This window comes from Silurus meridionalis, chromosome 11 (assembly GCF_014805685.1).
Source record: "Silurus meridionalis isolate SWU-2019-XX chromosome 11, ASM1480568v1, whole genome shotgun sequence".
Taxonomy (NCBI): domain Eukaryota; kingdom Metazoa; phylum Chordata; class Actinopteri; order Siluriformes; family Siluridae; genus Silurus; species Silurus meridionalis.
Window position 1 is genome coordinate 15,688,616 of NC_060894.1, and position 17,533 is coordinate 15,706,148.

Below are 17,533 nucleotides of genomic sequence, written 5' to 3' on the forward strand. Positions count from 1 at the left end.
CATTTCAAACTATGTATAATGTGTACAGTATATGTTTACAAGTACCCTCTTTGTTTACAGGTCTCTTATTTTGCACATTGCACTGTATAACATATACAAAAGGTATGCTGTCTGCGCTATTTTGTGTATCTGTCCTGCGCTGTCCTGCTTTGCATTGTCTGTTGCATTGTCTTTCGTTTTGCACTGTTTGCACACGATACACTTTATGCGGCTAGGACGCTTACTTACAGTCTTCAGTTCTGTGTTCGATTATGTAACTCTATGTTGTTTGATGTAGCTCTACAGGATGTTGTTTATGTTGCACCAGGGTCCTGGAGAAATGTTCTTTCATTTCACTGTGCACTACTGTACGTGAATGACAATAAAAGCTTCTTGACTTGAAATGGTATACATGAGCTTGTGACTAGGAAGTGGTAGCTCAGTAGTTAAAATGTTGGATTTCTGATTGGAAGGTTGTGAGGTCAAAGACCAGCGACACCAAGCTGCCGGTGTGGATTTTTGATCCCTAAATCTGGCCCTTAAACTGCTCAGGTGTATAAATAAGATAACTGTAAGCCACTCTGGATAAAGGTGTCTGCCAAATACTTTAAATGTAAATTTTACACTGTGATAAAGCTGCATCTTTGCCAGTAGAAATATCTTAAATATAGTACAATTTCTCTCTTATTCTAATACACCATTAAAAAATATTCTACTATTAAAACCATTTCTAGCCATTTTGTACTGATTTTACTTTTGACATAATTGTGTGTTATTTGTAGAAACTCATTATAAATATTTATTTCTTGAAATAAACAAAAGTATATGCCAATAGAGTAAGAAAACTACAAGCTTAAAATAAGTAACAATGTCCAGAAATAGATCTTATCTTTATCTTATGTTGGGCTTATTGTAACCTTAAAGTAGGAAATACCTAATAAATTAGTTTACATTAAAGGCTTTTTTTTCTGCAGTGTAGGATGTTTTGCAGTATATCCACTGTATTCATTGACATGTATTTGAGTTAACAGTGCAGGTATTCTGGCTACATATCTCAGATGCATTACAAAACCCCTTATAAACTTCAAGAGATTTCGGTTAGAATGAATCGCCTATGTTTCCATTTTCTTTTAATGATTGCACGTGTAATGAGGAAGTCAAAGTTGACGACTTGTTTTGAAACGGTATGGCCCGTCGTAGAAGTACATATGTTTCTCTGACTGATAACACGTTTAGCATTAGTGCTCCTTTATGTAGCTGAGGTTACGTTAAAAAGTTTTTACCCACAGTTAAAACGGTACATTCAAAGGACGGCGAGAGCGCGAAGTGTAAAATGTAGAACAGAATGAGTTGATGTTATCATACCAGGTCAGCTTCTTTTTTATTTATATTGCCTGTGTAGCAGAGGCTTTTACATTTCTGAGACCACATTTTAGCATTATTCATTCTCATTATGCTGATCTGGGCATCCTTGTATTCTGAACCAGTATTCTGTACTTTACGCCTAAACGCTTTCAGTTACTAGAAGTGACACTCTGAGGGGGGAAAAAAAAGTGCTGCTATTTTGATGACCTTCCTCAGCTAATTGAGAACACATCAAGCCTGAGAGACAGAAACCTTAATAGCTTTGTTTCACTCTTTCATCTCACACACAGCTTTTCTAAATCAACTCTTCTGCATATAGTAGCATTTAACTTAGCAATGCTGATGTAGTGAGGCTGCTCTAGGACTTTCATGTCGCATAGCCATGGCCGTCTTTATTTCAAAGATCGTTCCTCTGGCTGCTTTGTTGAGAACTTCTTTCTACTTAATGAAAGCCAGAACTCACCCCCCTCTCTTTTTTTCAGCTTCACTCAGTTTACATGCCTTTGTAGTTCAACAGAGATTGATCTTTCTTTTTTATTAAAATAGACATGCTAATGCTAATTAACACAGGACTAAATCATTTGAAGTATATGTTCCATCAGGAAAGCCATGTAATGTGTAGTGAAGTTATACGTTCTCAATTTCAGATTGCAGACTGTGTGGTTGTTTGCATGTCAGCTATTGGATATAGGACTCGTGTGACTTGTTGAAATTTAAATGAACAATCACTGGTTTTTTGCTACATTTTGGTTTTCACTACTTTATTTATACAGTTGATTTTGACAGTATCCTATTGGGAAGTAGTAGCTCAGTGGGTTAGATGTTGGATTTTTGATTGGAAGTTTATGGGTTCAATTCCCATAAGCATTACCAAGCTGCCACTCTTGGCACTCTTTGAGCCAGACCCTTAACCCATAACTGCTCAGTTGTATAAAAATTTGATCATTGTAAGAGCCTCTGAAAAAGGGCATAAACCAAATGATATGAATGTAGCTGCAGGAAAAAATTAACAATGTAATATTTCATGACTTCATTGGTGAACCATGAGCAATTAATTATAGTCCAGGCTGGACCCTTAAACCATGTATAATTACTAGCAGAGCAACAATAACCAGTGTTTGCCAATCAGAAATGTATATCTTTCCAACATAAATCTACAAAATCTATTTTCAGTTAATCAGTACTTTCTGAAATTCCTTGTGTCAACACAACACAAATTAAACTCATTTGAAATTGCTGATTTACTTCGAATTTTTATTCTTGTTCTCTCATTTATTTATCTTTAGGTGATGGACCACTACTATGACCTTTTTAAGTGATACAATTTAAAATGAGTTGTTTCTTTAATGATGGAAAACTATATAGACCCTGTGGAATATAAGCAAGCACCACACTAGAATGCTCCCTCCACCATGCTTTACAGCAAAATGGTCATTTCAAGTGCTTTTCAATATTTTCTTTGCAACTGTATTAACCCCAGTGAGGGAGCTGGCTGATCATCTACCTTGTATTAATCAGCACCTGCTATAAAGCTTATATACCTGATATCTAACCAATAAATTACTAATGCATCGTGTCTCTGACAAAACTGACCTGAGAAACTAATCATCCAAATTTTACACACTCATACTGAGGTTTGTTTGACCTTTTAAGAACGTCAATTAATTCTGATTAGTGTTCTAGATGTCTGCCATAATTAAGACCGGATTTGGAGGGTGGGGCCAAGCAAGTGTCAAGTTTCATAACAAAGACAGGGGCCATGTTAGAAAATGCTGGAATAAAGCATGGCTTCCTTTTAAGGCCAACAAAGACAGATCATTACCCTCTCTACACTCCACCCATCCCTCGTCTTCACAAGACACTATTTTCCCTGAAAACCTTCTTCTTGCTTCTGATTTAGAAAGGATTATATATACGAAGCTTATGATGCAAAAGCCTGCAGTTGGCACATCCTGCAAACATCAATACCGTTTCCTCTTGCCTGGAGGAAGGACAGAAGGAAATGGAGGCTAAAGCCTAGTTAAAGTCCTGATTAGTATAAGCCCTGTCTAGAGTTAGTGGTTTATATTGGTCAGACGTTTGTTGGATCTGGAGCCTATTATAGGAACAGCAGGAATGAGGTGGAAATACGGCCTGGATTGAACCCCAGCCCCTCGCAGGGTGCCGTGCACATACAGATTCATACCTAGGAGCAATTTAGCATAGCCAAGCCACCTACTGGTATGTGTTTGGAAGGTGGGAAAAAAAACTGGATGAAACCCATATGGACATGGGGACAAAATGAAAAGAACGCTGACAGTAAGCTGATCGCGGAATCGAATCGGGTATCCTGGAGGTGTGAGACAGCAAGGCTACCCGCTGCACCACTAAATATTGGCATCGTTTCTGCTATTCCTTTTCACAGAATTTTTAAAAGTCATATTTCTTGCTCTGGGTGATTTATATAAGTTTTATACCAGCTATGTTTTTTATATGAGCACTTTCACAAGCTCTGGACAGAATACTGAATCACTGTAGGCATTTTTCAGTAACTTAACACACATTAACGCCCTGTGATGATCAGTGGTAAAGATTTCTGCACTGGCAAACTCTTCTCTGGAGGATAAAGGTGCAGAAAGGAGGGGAGAGACAGAAATGTATGTAATCTGCATGTGTATGTGTGTACTTGCCTCCAAACTAGCTGCACCTCAGATTAAATGTAGTAGAGCTTTTCTTTTCACCTGGATTGTTTCTCATCTTCAGCAGCTTCCTCTTTGACAACTCATAAGCTTTATCAGAGCAACACACACTTTTCCGATCCTTTATATAGCCCTGTTGCCATGGCTGTCGCTCTGGATACGAAGCCGAGGGTGTAAGAATGAGCAACGGCAATATAAGAAAGAGTAGGAGCAAGCATCTGAGAAAAAAAAAATGTCTTTACAGTACATGCACATGCATAATTTGTATTTGAGGGGAAATTTTGTCTTCCCCTTAAATGCAAATTTGATGTTTGTACCATGACTTCTGATCATGGCCTCAGGAAACTCTATTTTCTTTATTCGGTGAATGCAGCAGGGTAGTGGTCAGCCTCCTTTCTTAGGGCCTGTAGGCTGTATATTTGTGTTTGTTTGCTAGGCCTTTGTTTACCCTGCTTTACCCGCACATACATGCCTGCCATAGCGTAGCAGCCTTTCCAACCGCAATGAAAACGAAACACTCTAAGAAGACAAAAGAGAAACATTATAGATCTAAAACGTTTCCTAGTGTAGTGATAGAGGGGGAAAGAGAAGCACATCACTTATAGCACTTAGTGTACAGGATAGATGAAGGTACTGGACACCTTCCAGATGTTTGATAGAATGCTGAATGGTCATAGAGGGAGGAAGTAATCTTCTCTAATCAAACCACTGCTATTTTTTGGGGGCTATGTCTGCCAAAGTCTAATTTACCAAGCAGACACATTTACAGACACATATTGGTTGGGAAGATCCAAATCCCAGCACCACCAAGCTGCCACTCCTGGGCCCTTAACCCTCAACAGCTAAGCTATGTACTATATATAAATGAGACAATTGTAAGCCACTCTGGATAATGGATAAAAAAATACTTTTGAGATTGATAAATTAAATTTTTTTAGCAACACAGTCAAAATTATTGTTGGAAAATCTTGCTAAGTTTTATTGAGTCATAAAATATTACCATGTATCATCTTCCAGTATGCAAATGAGTACATCTTCATTTTACCCCTTTTGCTAGGGGATAGGGGTGGGCATGAATCAGATTCATTAGCACTTTTAAAAATAACTATCATCTAAAAAAAAACATTTTAATGAGGGTAAAAGTGTAGGTGTAAGTGTGCAAGTGTGTCTAAATGTATATCTATATGAATAGCCATGCGAAACAAATGTACTGTTTTACAGTTTATAACAAATTCAATAAATATTATTCTTTTAAAATAGCATGGAATTGGACCATACGTTTAACCATATAGCACGACTATAAATCATCTAGATTTTTTTGAAGCTTTTTTTTTTTTTGGGTAAAGTTTGAGAAACTTGTTTATCTAAATTTCCCCAGAGCTTGTGGTTTTCACCCCCATTACACTGATCCCTATCTGCCTTATCATGTTTTATGTGAGAAAATGTTTTTAAGCCATGTCAGCGAATTATTACTATTATTATTGTTTCATTTAATCGTTTAATATATCTTGTTATAAATATTGCATGCATATACATGCTAATAAAACTCATAAAATGTAATAACCAATTTAAAAAACGTAGCACTTTTGAAAGAAACCTTGACCAAAGCTGAGAATTCCGTCCTCAGCAGTTATATAATTAGCATTAATGCAGTAACTGGTTAACCTTTGCTGAATGCTACGTGATGTATTTAGCTGTCCTTACTGATCTCACAACACATCGTTATATATGCGTCACCTCACTTTTAAAAATACAGATCTCATTTCCATGACGACTGAATGGAAGTAGTGATCATAATGCACTTGTGTTATAAGCCACATGTACTCACACGTGATGGATATGCAAAAAAACATGGGGGCAGCTGACTTTGTTGTCAGTAAGCTGACTTTGCTGAAGCTTAAATTAGTAAACTAAAGTGCAAATGTAATGAGGCAGAACAAGATGCTAAAAAAACCAAGGCATCTGATTTTGAAACCTGTTGGTCCATAACTCACAAAATTCAACTCTGTGTGTGTTTCTGACTGTATTATGAAGTAGTTTGGATAATTAGTTATACTATTAGCAATAGGTCTATCATCTCAAGGTCTAGATTTATGGTCTGTACATTCTGAGAATTTTTCCTTCCCTGTTTTCTTGCCAGATAAACTGTATTATCTCATGTTTTACGAATGAATCACTGGCTAAGTTCAGCCTAACTCTTGGGCAGGTTTATTTACATGCCACTATTTGCTTTTTGGAGTCATTGTTTCTAATTCACACTACATTTACATGCATTGTGTTCGGCAGACGCTCGTGGTGTGAACCAGGTGTGAACTAGGAACACACTTTGGGTGGGATATCAGGCATCATGCGGACATATTCACACATTCATTCACATCTTCTGGCTATTTCTGCAAGGCAACCTTGTACAGAAACTTGTAACTCTGAAGTTTGAAGGTTAAACTGCTACCTACTACACAACCCACTTTATTTAGTAGCCATGAAATATTCAATGACTACAGTAAAATTAATAGATAAGGAGTGAATACTGTTAGCGTGGACCTACTGGCAGATTCTGTATAAAATGTATTAGCAGAAAGAAATATTCAGTAGGACAAGGCAAAGTAATGTCATGCTGCCCGAAAGTTTGGGTGTGTTATCAGGTAGGATGTGTAGATTTAGATTCAACAAGAGGAATTACTTTTTGAAAAGCATGTACTGGTTCCAGCGGATACGGAATGATGTGTTTTAAACTGCTTAAACTGTGCTGAAAGGACATCATTTACTTCGAAAAGCTCTATCTGCATTGTTTGCATACTCAGAACATACTCGGAGTGGTTCCCAAACAGGCAAATAGCCTCAAACTTCCTGTCAGATGTTTTAAAAGCACCATAACACCCCTGTTAAACACTGGCTTAGTCAATTCAGCTAGGCATGACTCATCCCAATGTCAGCAATACTGATTATCATCACATATCAGCACATAGCCACGGCCTCGGTTCTCCACTACCGACGTGGGGACAGGAAAGGCGGTTTGTAAATTGTTACATTTCAACAAGCAGATTACGACTAACCCTGAATGTTTCTAAATAGTCCAGGATGAAAATGCAACATTAATGCATACTTGTCTAAGAGCCGTGAAACTTTGTGGTTTGTCGAGATCAACACATTTACCGCAACTCTTATCCCTCACTCATTTACCGTAACATAGCAGAGTTTACCTTAGATGTCCTGCAGAATGGAAAGCCACACCAAGGAATATTTATCTTTTTATCTGTGTGGTTTTCTCTCTTTCTCTCTCTCTCTCTCTCTCTCTCTCTCTCTCTCTAATACACAATTTTTTTTATAAACCATTGCAACATGCTTGACCTATGCAAGTGAGAAAAGAGAAGGAGCATCACATGCCAGTGTTTAAGACACATAGCTTTTCTGCTGATTAGGTCTTTCGAATAGAAAGTCAGCAGTTCCTAACTATCTCAAATCAGCAGTTCTCTCTGTCCTTTCTGTCATTTTAGAACCCCACTTTTTTCTTCAGGGATTTCCTTCCTTAATCATATTTGCACTTTTGTTAAGCTTTGCAGCACTGCAACTCTCTATGAGGTCCTTGTGTATACAATAGTAAACCCAAAGCAAGCCAAGCCTCACACACTTCAGTGTCATGCTCTTTCTCTCTCCATTCTTCCTCTGATGAAAGCCATGCTCACGAGGCCCCGGAGAGCACGAATCCACTGGTGCCGTTGAGTGTGAGGGCGGTGAGCCAGAGAGGGGGCTAGTTTAATAAGTGTCGCTGTATCAGATGACCCTCCAGTCAAGTCCTATGGGGCTTCGGTTCACTGCCAGAATCGAGAATGTTACGTGCACTTAGGTAAGGCTCACTGTGCTTACTGAGGAGTCAGCTGAAATTGCTCATGAATCGATGACTAACATGTTACTAGCTTTCAAATATTCCAAATTGTTCTTTGTAAAGTCAGAGAGGCTGGAAACAAACCAAATAATCTGCCTACAGCATTTCGAAACAACCCATGACTGTGTTCAACATGGCTCTTGTTTGGATGAATCAGTGAGCTTGTGTCCAGATGCACTGCATAGCAATAAGAGTGTTGCTATATTGGCATTCCGCACACTCACACACGCATGAGAATAACCTCGAATAGACTTTTTTATTATCTGTTTTATTATCTGCAAATGATTGCACACTTTCTCTGCATCTCTTACTGCAATCATCCTGGTAAATGTAATGCTGTGAAAGCCTCAATGGCTCTAATAAAAAGCCATCATTTGATTGTACACGATTTAAAAAATCTTTTACAAAAACATTTTACAACATACATTCCAATCTTTTTTTTTTTTTTAGCCAAGGATTTTTATTTCAAGGATTTTTTTTTTTTATTTAAGGATTTTTTGAACTGAGCAGCGATTGTTATCTTCTTTATTATAACATTAAAAAGAGAATCTCACCGTTCTCACACCATGATGCATTTGACCATGAGTTTTCATTTAGTTTACATGCTCATTCTGCGTTATGCAACTGATCGACTTCTCAACTTCAGGGGTTGATTTCGAAGGGTTCTGGTTAGCATGCAAAGGTTTGGTGTTTGTGTTTGCTCCAAAAGCACTTTTCTGAGTAGGTCAACACTTTTCTAAGTAATAAAACACTGAATCCTTTTTCTGGTTGCCAGTTTACAAAAATGCATCAACTGATCTCTGTGTGTGTGTGTGTGTGTGTGTGTGTGTGTGTGTGTGTGTGTGGAGTTTGCATGTTCTTTTTGTGCTTCGGGGGTTTCATCTAAGTGCTCTGGTTTCCTCTCCCAGTACATACATGTATTGTAGACAGATTGACATTCCAGATTGTTGGCAATGTGTGTGCAGTTGTGTGCCCTGTGATGTCAGAGTGGCCATAAAAAAGAAGTGGTGTAAGAAAATGGATGGCTAGTTAGCTTTAGAAGCCTTTTAGGCTATTTCAAAGCTAACTTAAAAAACAACAAAAAAAACAACAACGAAACAAAACATTTCCACAAAGCCATAAGTAACAACAGGCATGATCTCTACATTCCCAAAGGTGACTTGATTGTTAATGTGAATTTTGGGACACATAAATATAAATAGATAGATTTACAACTGAACAGGGGAGGGTTAAGGGCCTTGAGTGGCAGCGGGATTTGAACCTGTGACCTTCACGATTGAAGTCCAATGCCTTAAACACTGAGCTACCATCCCCACAACTAGGCCAGCAGTGGTGTCCTACCTACGTATAACAATCCACCTCCTACTACCATCATTTTGATGCCACAACTATTGAAACCATTAATATTATACAGAAACACAGTAGAACAGAGGCTTGCATCATGACAGGTCATGACTGCCATTACTAAAGCAAGAAACATAATTAACACAATTCAACCAGTCTCCTTTCACTGCAGCCACAGCTAAACCATCCACATACACCATCTCTAGCAGAAGCAAAAAAAAAAAAAAAAAAAAAAAATATATATATATATATATATATATATATATATATATATATATATATATATATATATATATATATTTTATTTTATTTTTTTCCTGGGGACTTGAAATGAAGCCAAATTATGTGGTTTTTGTGCAGATTCTACAGGAAAGAAAATGCAAAAGTATAACTGGTTTATAAAAAAAACTGTTTTTAACTGTTTTGGCTGACCTTTTCTTATGATGTCCAGCTTTATTTTGAAAAGTCTGTCTTGTAAATGTCCTTGTAAGTGTATCTGCAACCAAATCAATATCTTCTCTTCTGTCAGTCATTGTGGAATGAAAAAACAGCTATTAAATCAATATAAATATACTTAGCTTGAGCAGTTTGCTACAGATGCGGTTTGTGAGCTCTGACTAGCACTTCTGACCATCCAATTAAAGGACTTGAAAAGGCCCCGGTGTCACCAACTTGAAACCAGATTGGTTAGAACAACAGTTCCAAGCAACATGTACTTTATGCTACAGGCACCCACACGGTCTATTCTAAAGACCTCGCTGCAGATTCCTTAGACCCCGGCAACAGGTGAGCATCGCATTCCACATTTTTGAGCATTGCATTCCAGATTTAGTCCCAATTTGCTCGTATAATTCCCTCCACTTGTCTGGGAAAATAGGAAAATGTCATGCTACTGCATCCAACGACACTCTATACAATTGTGTGCCTTCAGCATTGCGATAACAGTTTTGGAAAGAACCACATATGGCTTGGAAAGTCATGCGTCCCAATACTTTTGACTATATAGTGTATGATTGGATAGAAACTCTGACATAATCATACACCACTTAAAGCAGCGCAACAGAGAGAAAAGCTATTAAATGAAGAGAATAGACTATAGGGGAATATATTAATACATATTCATGGAAATATATATAAAAATATATATATATTAAAACCTAAGTATTTTGATAGTGTTTAGGCTAGCAGAGAAGGCCTTGCAGGCCGCGATGGCCCACCATCAGAAGAAACAGATCTGGTGTGTACAGATACAGCGAGGGTGGGATGCTTTAGTGCATCATCACAGTTAATCAATCTCCCCTGTGACACCCAGCATCAATCGTTTCCAGTGGAAAACGATGAACAGATTTTTCTAAAGAATCTCCATATTCATTCACAGCAACCCACAGAGAGCTTCTTTCTCACTAGTTCATTAGTCACTGAAGGAATATTAAGCATACTGTAAATCACGTGACCCTGATTGGTCGGAGAGGCACGCGTATTTGCATAACTCCTCCCATTAAGACGAGCTCCGGTCGTAGCCCCGCCCCTTGCTTGTGTGGAGGGAGGGGAGCGGAACGGGACGCAGCCCGTGCACGGCTTTTAAAGCGTACTGATTTGGGAGCGAGCTCCGTTCCACAGCCTGCATTATCGCGGATAAACCCAGGATATAAACTATTTTCTTTACTTCTATTTGGGAAGGATTTACGGAAAAATGTGGTTTGTGGATACTACGGTGGGATAAATGTGTCCGGGCTGTTGTCGACGGCTTTTTATTTAGTCGCTGGGGAAAAAAATCCGCGATTCAACTCGGGAAGCTGACATTCCCTTCTTGCCCTTGTCCTCTTCTTCCCCCCCGGTCTCACGGTGTCCTCTCCGGCTCTTCCTCTGCTCGTGCCGCAGTAAGTCTGGAGTTCATGGAAGAACCAGAAAAAAAAACGCTCAATGTAACAGGCATAAGTCGTGAACGCGCACTCGGTTTCGCGACCGCGCACGCACGCTCTCACGCACAGATGTTGTTCAGCGTTGTTTTGTTTGTGTGCTTATTTGTTATATAAAGTGCTTTGTATAGAACACTAAAGCGCAAACACAGTAGAAGTTTTATATGCTTAAATAGTAATACTTTCTCGGGTTAAATAGCTAAAAGAAAGCCGAAATGGGGAAAGTTCTTTGTGCGTTTACAGTCAGTCGCGTATGTATATGAAGTATATATTGTAATGTCGGGTTTGTTCAGGATCCGAACCGCTCAAAGAATTTATTTGTGATTTAAAAAAAAGTTTGGCTTAGGAACGCAGTTTATTAAATCCGTAAAGAAAAACTATTTTTTTTAGAATGGCTTGGTACTAAACCGCTACAATACTGTGTTCTGAAATACGTTGTCCACGTTTTAATAGGCGCCTGACTGTGTTAGACATGTTCTTTAATAGTATTAGCGTGTGGTTTCGGATTTGGCCGGTGTCCTGTGTGTGTTATTGCTGAAGCCGAAGCTGCAAGTCACTTCCCTGAACAGCTTTTCCCTGTGTTACAGTGAGGAGGAGGAAATGGCAACCGCACTCGGTGGCCGGAGCGTGGGCGCGCGCGCCCCCAATCCCAGGAAAGGGCGCATTTTGGGGATCATCGACGCCATTCAGGACGCCGTAGGACCCCCGAAACAGGCCGCGGCCGACCGGCGAGCTGTAGAGAAAACATGGAAACTCATGGACAAAGTGGTAAAAAAAAAAACAAACAAAACAAAAAAGGACAAAATTAAAAGTGTTTGGCTTGTGCTTCCGGCTCCAGTCGTGATGACGCAATCGCAGCCCCCCCCAATAAACCCAAAAGTAGTTGACACACTCGGCAGTTTGGATCATGGTTTTGTTCTAGTGAGGGTCAAAAAGCCCAAAGATATAATTTGAAGCAGTACAAATCCTAAAAAAAGATTCTCCATACCGCTTTCCATAAAAATCCCTTCTTTTTTTTTTACTCCATGAATTGTGAAACGATCCAATCTGGCAACCCAGGACCTCTCAGAAGAGGTCTGCGGATGGCGTTTAAAAGTCTATCAATAAACACATGATTTCTTAAAGTCGGATTCTCACGCGCAAGTCTCGAGAGCCTGGACATGTTTTGGAATCTAAAGGCAAAATATATGGCATGTTTTTGAAAAACTATTGATTGAGTTGTTCCTGTAATCTCCAGTAATCTACACAGTGCTCGAAATCTTCATACACAGAAAATATGATTATGATTTTTTTAAAAATATCATCCAGAAATTCTCATATTTAAATATATTTGTTCAGATAGACTTTACTGATAACCTCAACAATGTTGGTACTATATTTTTTGGACATTGTGGTCACCCGGATGAGTCTGTTTCCTTCCTAATGCCATCTCAGGGAGTTTTTCCTTGCCCGTCACCACCGGTTTTGTGTATAGACTAATTTTTCTAAATGTAAAATGTATGTTTGTTTATAGAAAGCTTGTGGACAATGTCTGTTGTTAAATCAACTATAAAATACAATTGGGGAAAAACCAACAACAACAAAAAAATCACACCGTCTCATTGTGCAATAGACTTTGATAGGAACCTCAGCGAGTGAGTCTCCGAACTGCGAGCCGACCCCTGTTTTTATTTCTTAAAGAAATACATTTTGTTTTGCTACATAGTGTTTATTTCCTTAATGCATGGAGAAATTTGGGACATCCTGCAGAATGAGGACAATGATGATTTGACAAGAAATAGAAGCCAGAAAAGAGCTTCAAACCTGAATATCAAGAGTTAAAATAAATCTTGTTGGTTGATGATTGTTTATTAATTTTTAAGAAATAATGACCCCAATGTACGTTGGTTTGGTCTAGTAGTATTTTGGTCATATGCTGTTGTTTTATATTTACCTTTGATTAAAAAATAAGTACCTTATATTATGGTTAAGGTAAAAATGTGTGCATTCTCATTATGTAAACAGTGGCGTTTCTAGAGAGAAGGTGAAGGCTGTTGCGTTCCCATAGATTTTACTTAGCTTTTGTCACTCTGGGATGGACCCACAGTAGACATGGATGGGATGCAAATATACCAAGTCCCATTGTGCTTTCCTTCTAGGTGAGGCTGTGCCAGAATCCCAGGCTCCAGCTGAAGAACAGCCCCCCTTACATCCTCGACATCCTGCCGGACACGTACCAGCACCTGAGGATGATCCTGTGCAAATACGAGGAGAACCAGAAACTCGCTCAGCTCAGCGAGAACGACTACTTTAAAGTCTACATCGACAGCCTGATGAAGAAATCGAAAAGGGCAATCCGTCTCTTTAAAGAGGGCAAGGAGAGGATGTACGAGGAGCAGTCCCAGGACAGGTAGGCCCTCGGCTTCACGGCTTTGCCCCCCCACTGTTGCACATGATGCCATTCCAACCAAGTTTTGTCCTTCAGATATATTTGTTTTAGCAGTGCTGTGAGAAGACAGTGTGTATTAGTGCAGGTTTTGTTGGACTGTTCTGTGCAATTTGCACTTTGTTGTTTTTTTTTGGGGTTTTGATGCTGACAGGTTACCTGGGTGTTAGCATTGTGTTTAGCTAATACCCAACTGATCCTGTTTCTTTTTGATGATGCGTCCAGGAGGGAGGAGCTTGAACTTCTTTTGAACCGAGGCTTATTTTCATTTTGTGCACGAACCACACTCTGGTGTTTAATGCTAGCATGAAGAACTGTTAATTACCTTTAAAATCCAGGTCTGACCGATAAAGCAAAGCCACATACAAAAACAAAAGAAAAGGTAACGGCCATGAACTTGTCAGACTTGACAGGTTTCTCGCTTTTCAGATCTAAACGTGCAAGGTCAAAGGGCAATTTCATCCTGGCTCATGCTTTGCATACTCCTTGCATATTGTCCTTTTTTTTGTTTTGGCGTGAGTGACATACGGCCCAAAGGTGCAGCTGGTATTGTTGAAGGCTTTATCGATCTTTAAGATGCCCTAATTCACGCTATTGGCACGCGGCGAATTATTTTTCCAAGCCAAAGGATTCTCTATTTCATCACGAGATCTTTAACTAGGCAGAACAAAGGCATTTAGACGTTTTTCTCTCCAAAGTCTCTCCTGACCATTTCTGCAGTTTACAAAATGACAAACCGCTACCGTAGCTGAAAAGGACAATCTGGTTTCTTGGTCTGCAAATGTCATTTCCATTATTGGTAACATATCTAGAGATATTCTTCATATTGGCTTTGTCTAAAAACCATCGCAGTTCCTCAGATTGTTGCCAGGAAAAGATTTTTTTGCTCGTTGGTTCATTTCCCAGTATTTTGTCCTTGTTGACGAGAAATGTGGAAAGGAAACGTTGCTCTTGGTAGCGGTGTTTAAATTTGGTTGAATTTATAGCTCCTATCTCTTCCGCTGACCTCACAGTTTTTCTCTCAGCATGTGTGTATGTGTCTGGGGGAGCTGTGATTGAGAAAACAGACTTGCAGGAGAGGAGCTGCCCATGTGATGAAGATATGAAGGAAAAAAAGGAGGCGGTTGGTGAGAGACTGGTTGTGTGTGTGTGTTGGGGTTGAGGAAGAGGAGCATTTGCTAGCCGGAGGTCTCAGGCTGACAGGCTGTCGCGACAAACTGCTGTACTCAGTGTCTGTGACACTCTGCGTGTTCACAGCAAAGGTGAACGCTGAAGGCCTGTCACGTCTGGGGTGTGTGTGTTTGCGAGAGAATCCCCCCACAGTGGGAGATACACTTCACTGCCCTCCAGGCCTCACTGCACAAAGGGAACACCTCCCACTAGAGACAAAAGAGGCAGAAAGGACATGGACATGGTTTTTACTGTCTTTGTGTCTGAGGGCAGTTATAAAAGGTGGCAAGATATGCAAATACGGTGCAGCACTGCCACCTCCATCTTCCACGATCCCTCCTCCATGTTCTTAGCGGTCAGCTTTTTGTATCCACTCGAGTCCATCTGCCTGGTTTATAGTTCTATGTGAAGCGTTTTTTGGAGACGTTCTACTTGAATGAAACGTCCCAGTAAGAGGAAAGATGCAGCTCTGGAACGTATCAGCCTGCTGCAGAGGCCCTCACATGTGCTTTTGTAATTACGCTACACCTCCTGATCCCAACCATGTGTGTTTGTATGTTGTAAATATCATTCCTGCCATGCAGCTTTACACTCGCTTTATTTGGAGAACCAGGGGATCAACAACAGACTGCAGGAACCATTCGTAGTCCTTGCGAGGAAAATAACAGCAGTCTACATAGCTTCTTGGCATTTATGCAAACTTTTATAACATTTATTTTTAAATACTTTTTATTTAAGCACCGAAACCATGGCACCTCAGCAGTATTGTCAAATTTAAAATACAATGCCCTCGTACTTGCAGAATATCTTCTCTCTAATGCTACACTAAAGTATTGGGTTGCCATATGCGATCCTTTCCCAAGCTTTTAGCAAAAAGTTGAAGGCACACAATTGTGTAGGAGGTCATTTTTCCATTCACTTGAACTAGGAGACCCAATGCTGTTCCAGCATGAAGACACCCCTAGGTCCACGAAGATCTGTAGATCATTGGATGGAGTGGAAGATCTTGAATGGTCTGCTATAGAGTTCTGACCTCAACCGTCTTGAACACCTTTGGGATGACCGAGTTTCCCCAAATATAATTTGTTGTATTACTACATTACAACAAATTATACAAACAGAAAGCTGATTGGCTGTTTGTCTCATTTGTAGTCAAACAAATGAGACAAACAGCCAATCAGCTTTCTGTTTTCAGCTGTACCACAAAACAGTGCAAGTGTAGCGATACTTGGATTAAAAAAAAGAAGTTATGGCTCGGTTAAGTCCAGTTGCTAACTACTGATTTGTGCGTTTTGATGTTGTGATATGTCGTGAAAAAAGTCTTAAAGTCTTCAATATGACTGTCTTTAAACCTGTGGAAACCCTGGATGAATATAAACACTGACTCATGGCTGAAGGAGCACAAATCCTCACCAACACACTCAGAAATCTGGTGGAGCAGCTTCTCCAGGTGTGGATGTTATTTTAAAAGCAATAGGGGCATAAATGTGGACTAGGATGTTCCACATACAAATCTTATGATCAGGTGACCACAAACTTTTATCCCTATAATGAAATTAAAGTTTGAATAGTAGCCGAGGTTCTGTTTCCAGGCGAGACGATAAGCTTTAGACTGAAATGAGTTGGACCACTGATTGTGTGTTTTTTAAAATTAACACTTTTTTTTTTCTTGCTCTTTTCAACAAATTTCTAATGTGTGGTGAATATCTAAAGTGTAAAATGCTGATGGTGTCTGATTTAAAGTTGTTAGAGGGTTCCCCCCCTCTTAACTTCTGTCTCAGCATTTGATGCGATCAACCTCACTAAGCTGAAGGTCTGTGTTGTACAGCCTTAATCATTATTGGCTGACCTTCCAAATGTCTGGTGACGGAGATGGTCAATATGCATTAGGAACAATTGGTCTTGAAACCAAAATGCTGAACTCGTAGTTAGAGATCGATGGAAACTGGAGAATTTATTGAATAAACACTAGCTTTGAGGATTACAGGCACAGTTTGTGGGTGGTGGTTTTTTTTTTTTTTTTTTTTTTTCCCCACAAACTTTTGTTTGTCATCTTCATGCTAATCTGGGGACCCTGCAGGAAAAACATATGTCTGCTAAAATCAGGGATCTCACAGTGGCTACAAGACTTGACAGTAAATGTACTAATTAAGTTTACTGCTGCCCACATCGGCTCATTTCAGTTAATTGAATCCGATTTTTACTTTTAATCTAGCTCCACTTCGGCGCACACGGATATCACGTTTGGACTGTCAGTCGATGCTTATTAGGTCTATATTTGAATTCTGATTCTGTAAATATGCAAGTAAAAAAAGCTTGTAGACGGACTATGGGAAACAGGCTGCTTTAGTGTCGGCTTGCTGGAAATCATGCTTCAGAAATGCATAACTGTCGCAGAGGCTTTGAGGTGAGCTCGGCTAAGAGAAGCCAAATCTTCACAGCGAGCCAAAAGTTCACTAACATTTGAACTCACGCAACCAAATGATCGCGTTTGGCTTTTAAGCTAGAAAGAGCAGAACACAGGGTCTGTGTTTTATCTTTTAAAATCAATTTTTTTCAGCTAGCAGGAGACTTCGCTCTAAGATGGAGCATAGATGTACACAGAGGGTAGCTAATGGAAGAGTAGATGTGTCCAGGTTGTCTTTCAGGTCTCTGTCTGCAAGGATAGTGTTGAGAGAGGATGTGATTATCCATTCAACCACCAGGATGCCTAATGTACTCTGCCGGCTGCCATCTGTTTTTGCCAACTTTGCAATAAATTCCACCTTCT

General features: G+C 39.5%; 1 protein-coding gene across 1 annotated transcript in view; it reads left to right on the top strand.

Moving 5' to 3' along the window:
- The first annotated feature begins 10,793 nt into the window (after nt 1-10,793).
- cblb (Cbl proto-oncogene B, E3 ubiquitin protein ligase) overlaps nt 10,794-17,533 on the top strand; it is an 81,900-nt gene continuing 75,160 nt past the window's right edge. Inside the window, 3 exon segments of the mRNA XM_046860735.1 lie at nt 10,794-11,129; nt 11,756-11,936; nt 13,307-13,557. Of these exon segments, the coding sequence (XP_046716691.1) occupies nt 11,769-11,936; nt 13,307-13,557 (419 nt within the window). The 5' untranslated portion in view covers nt 10,794-11,129; nt 11,756-11,768.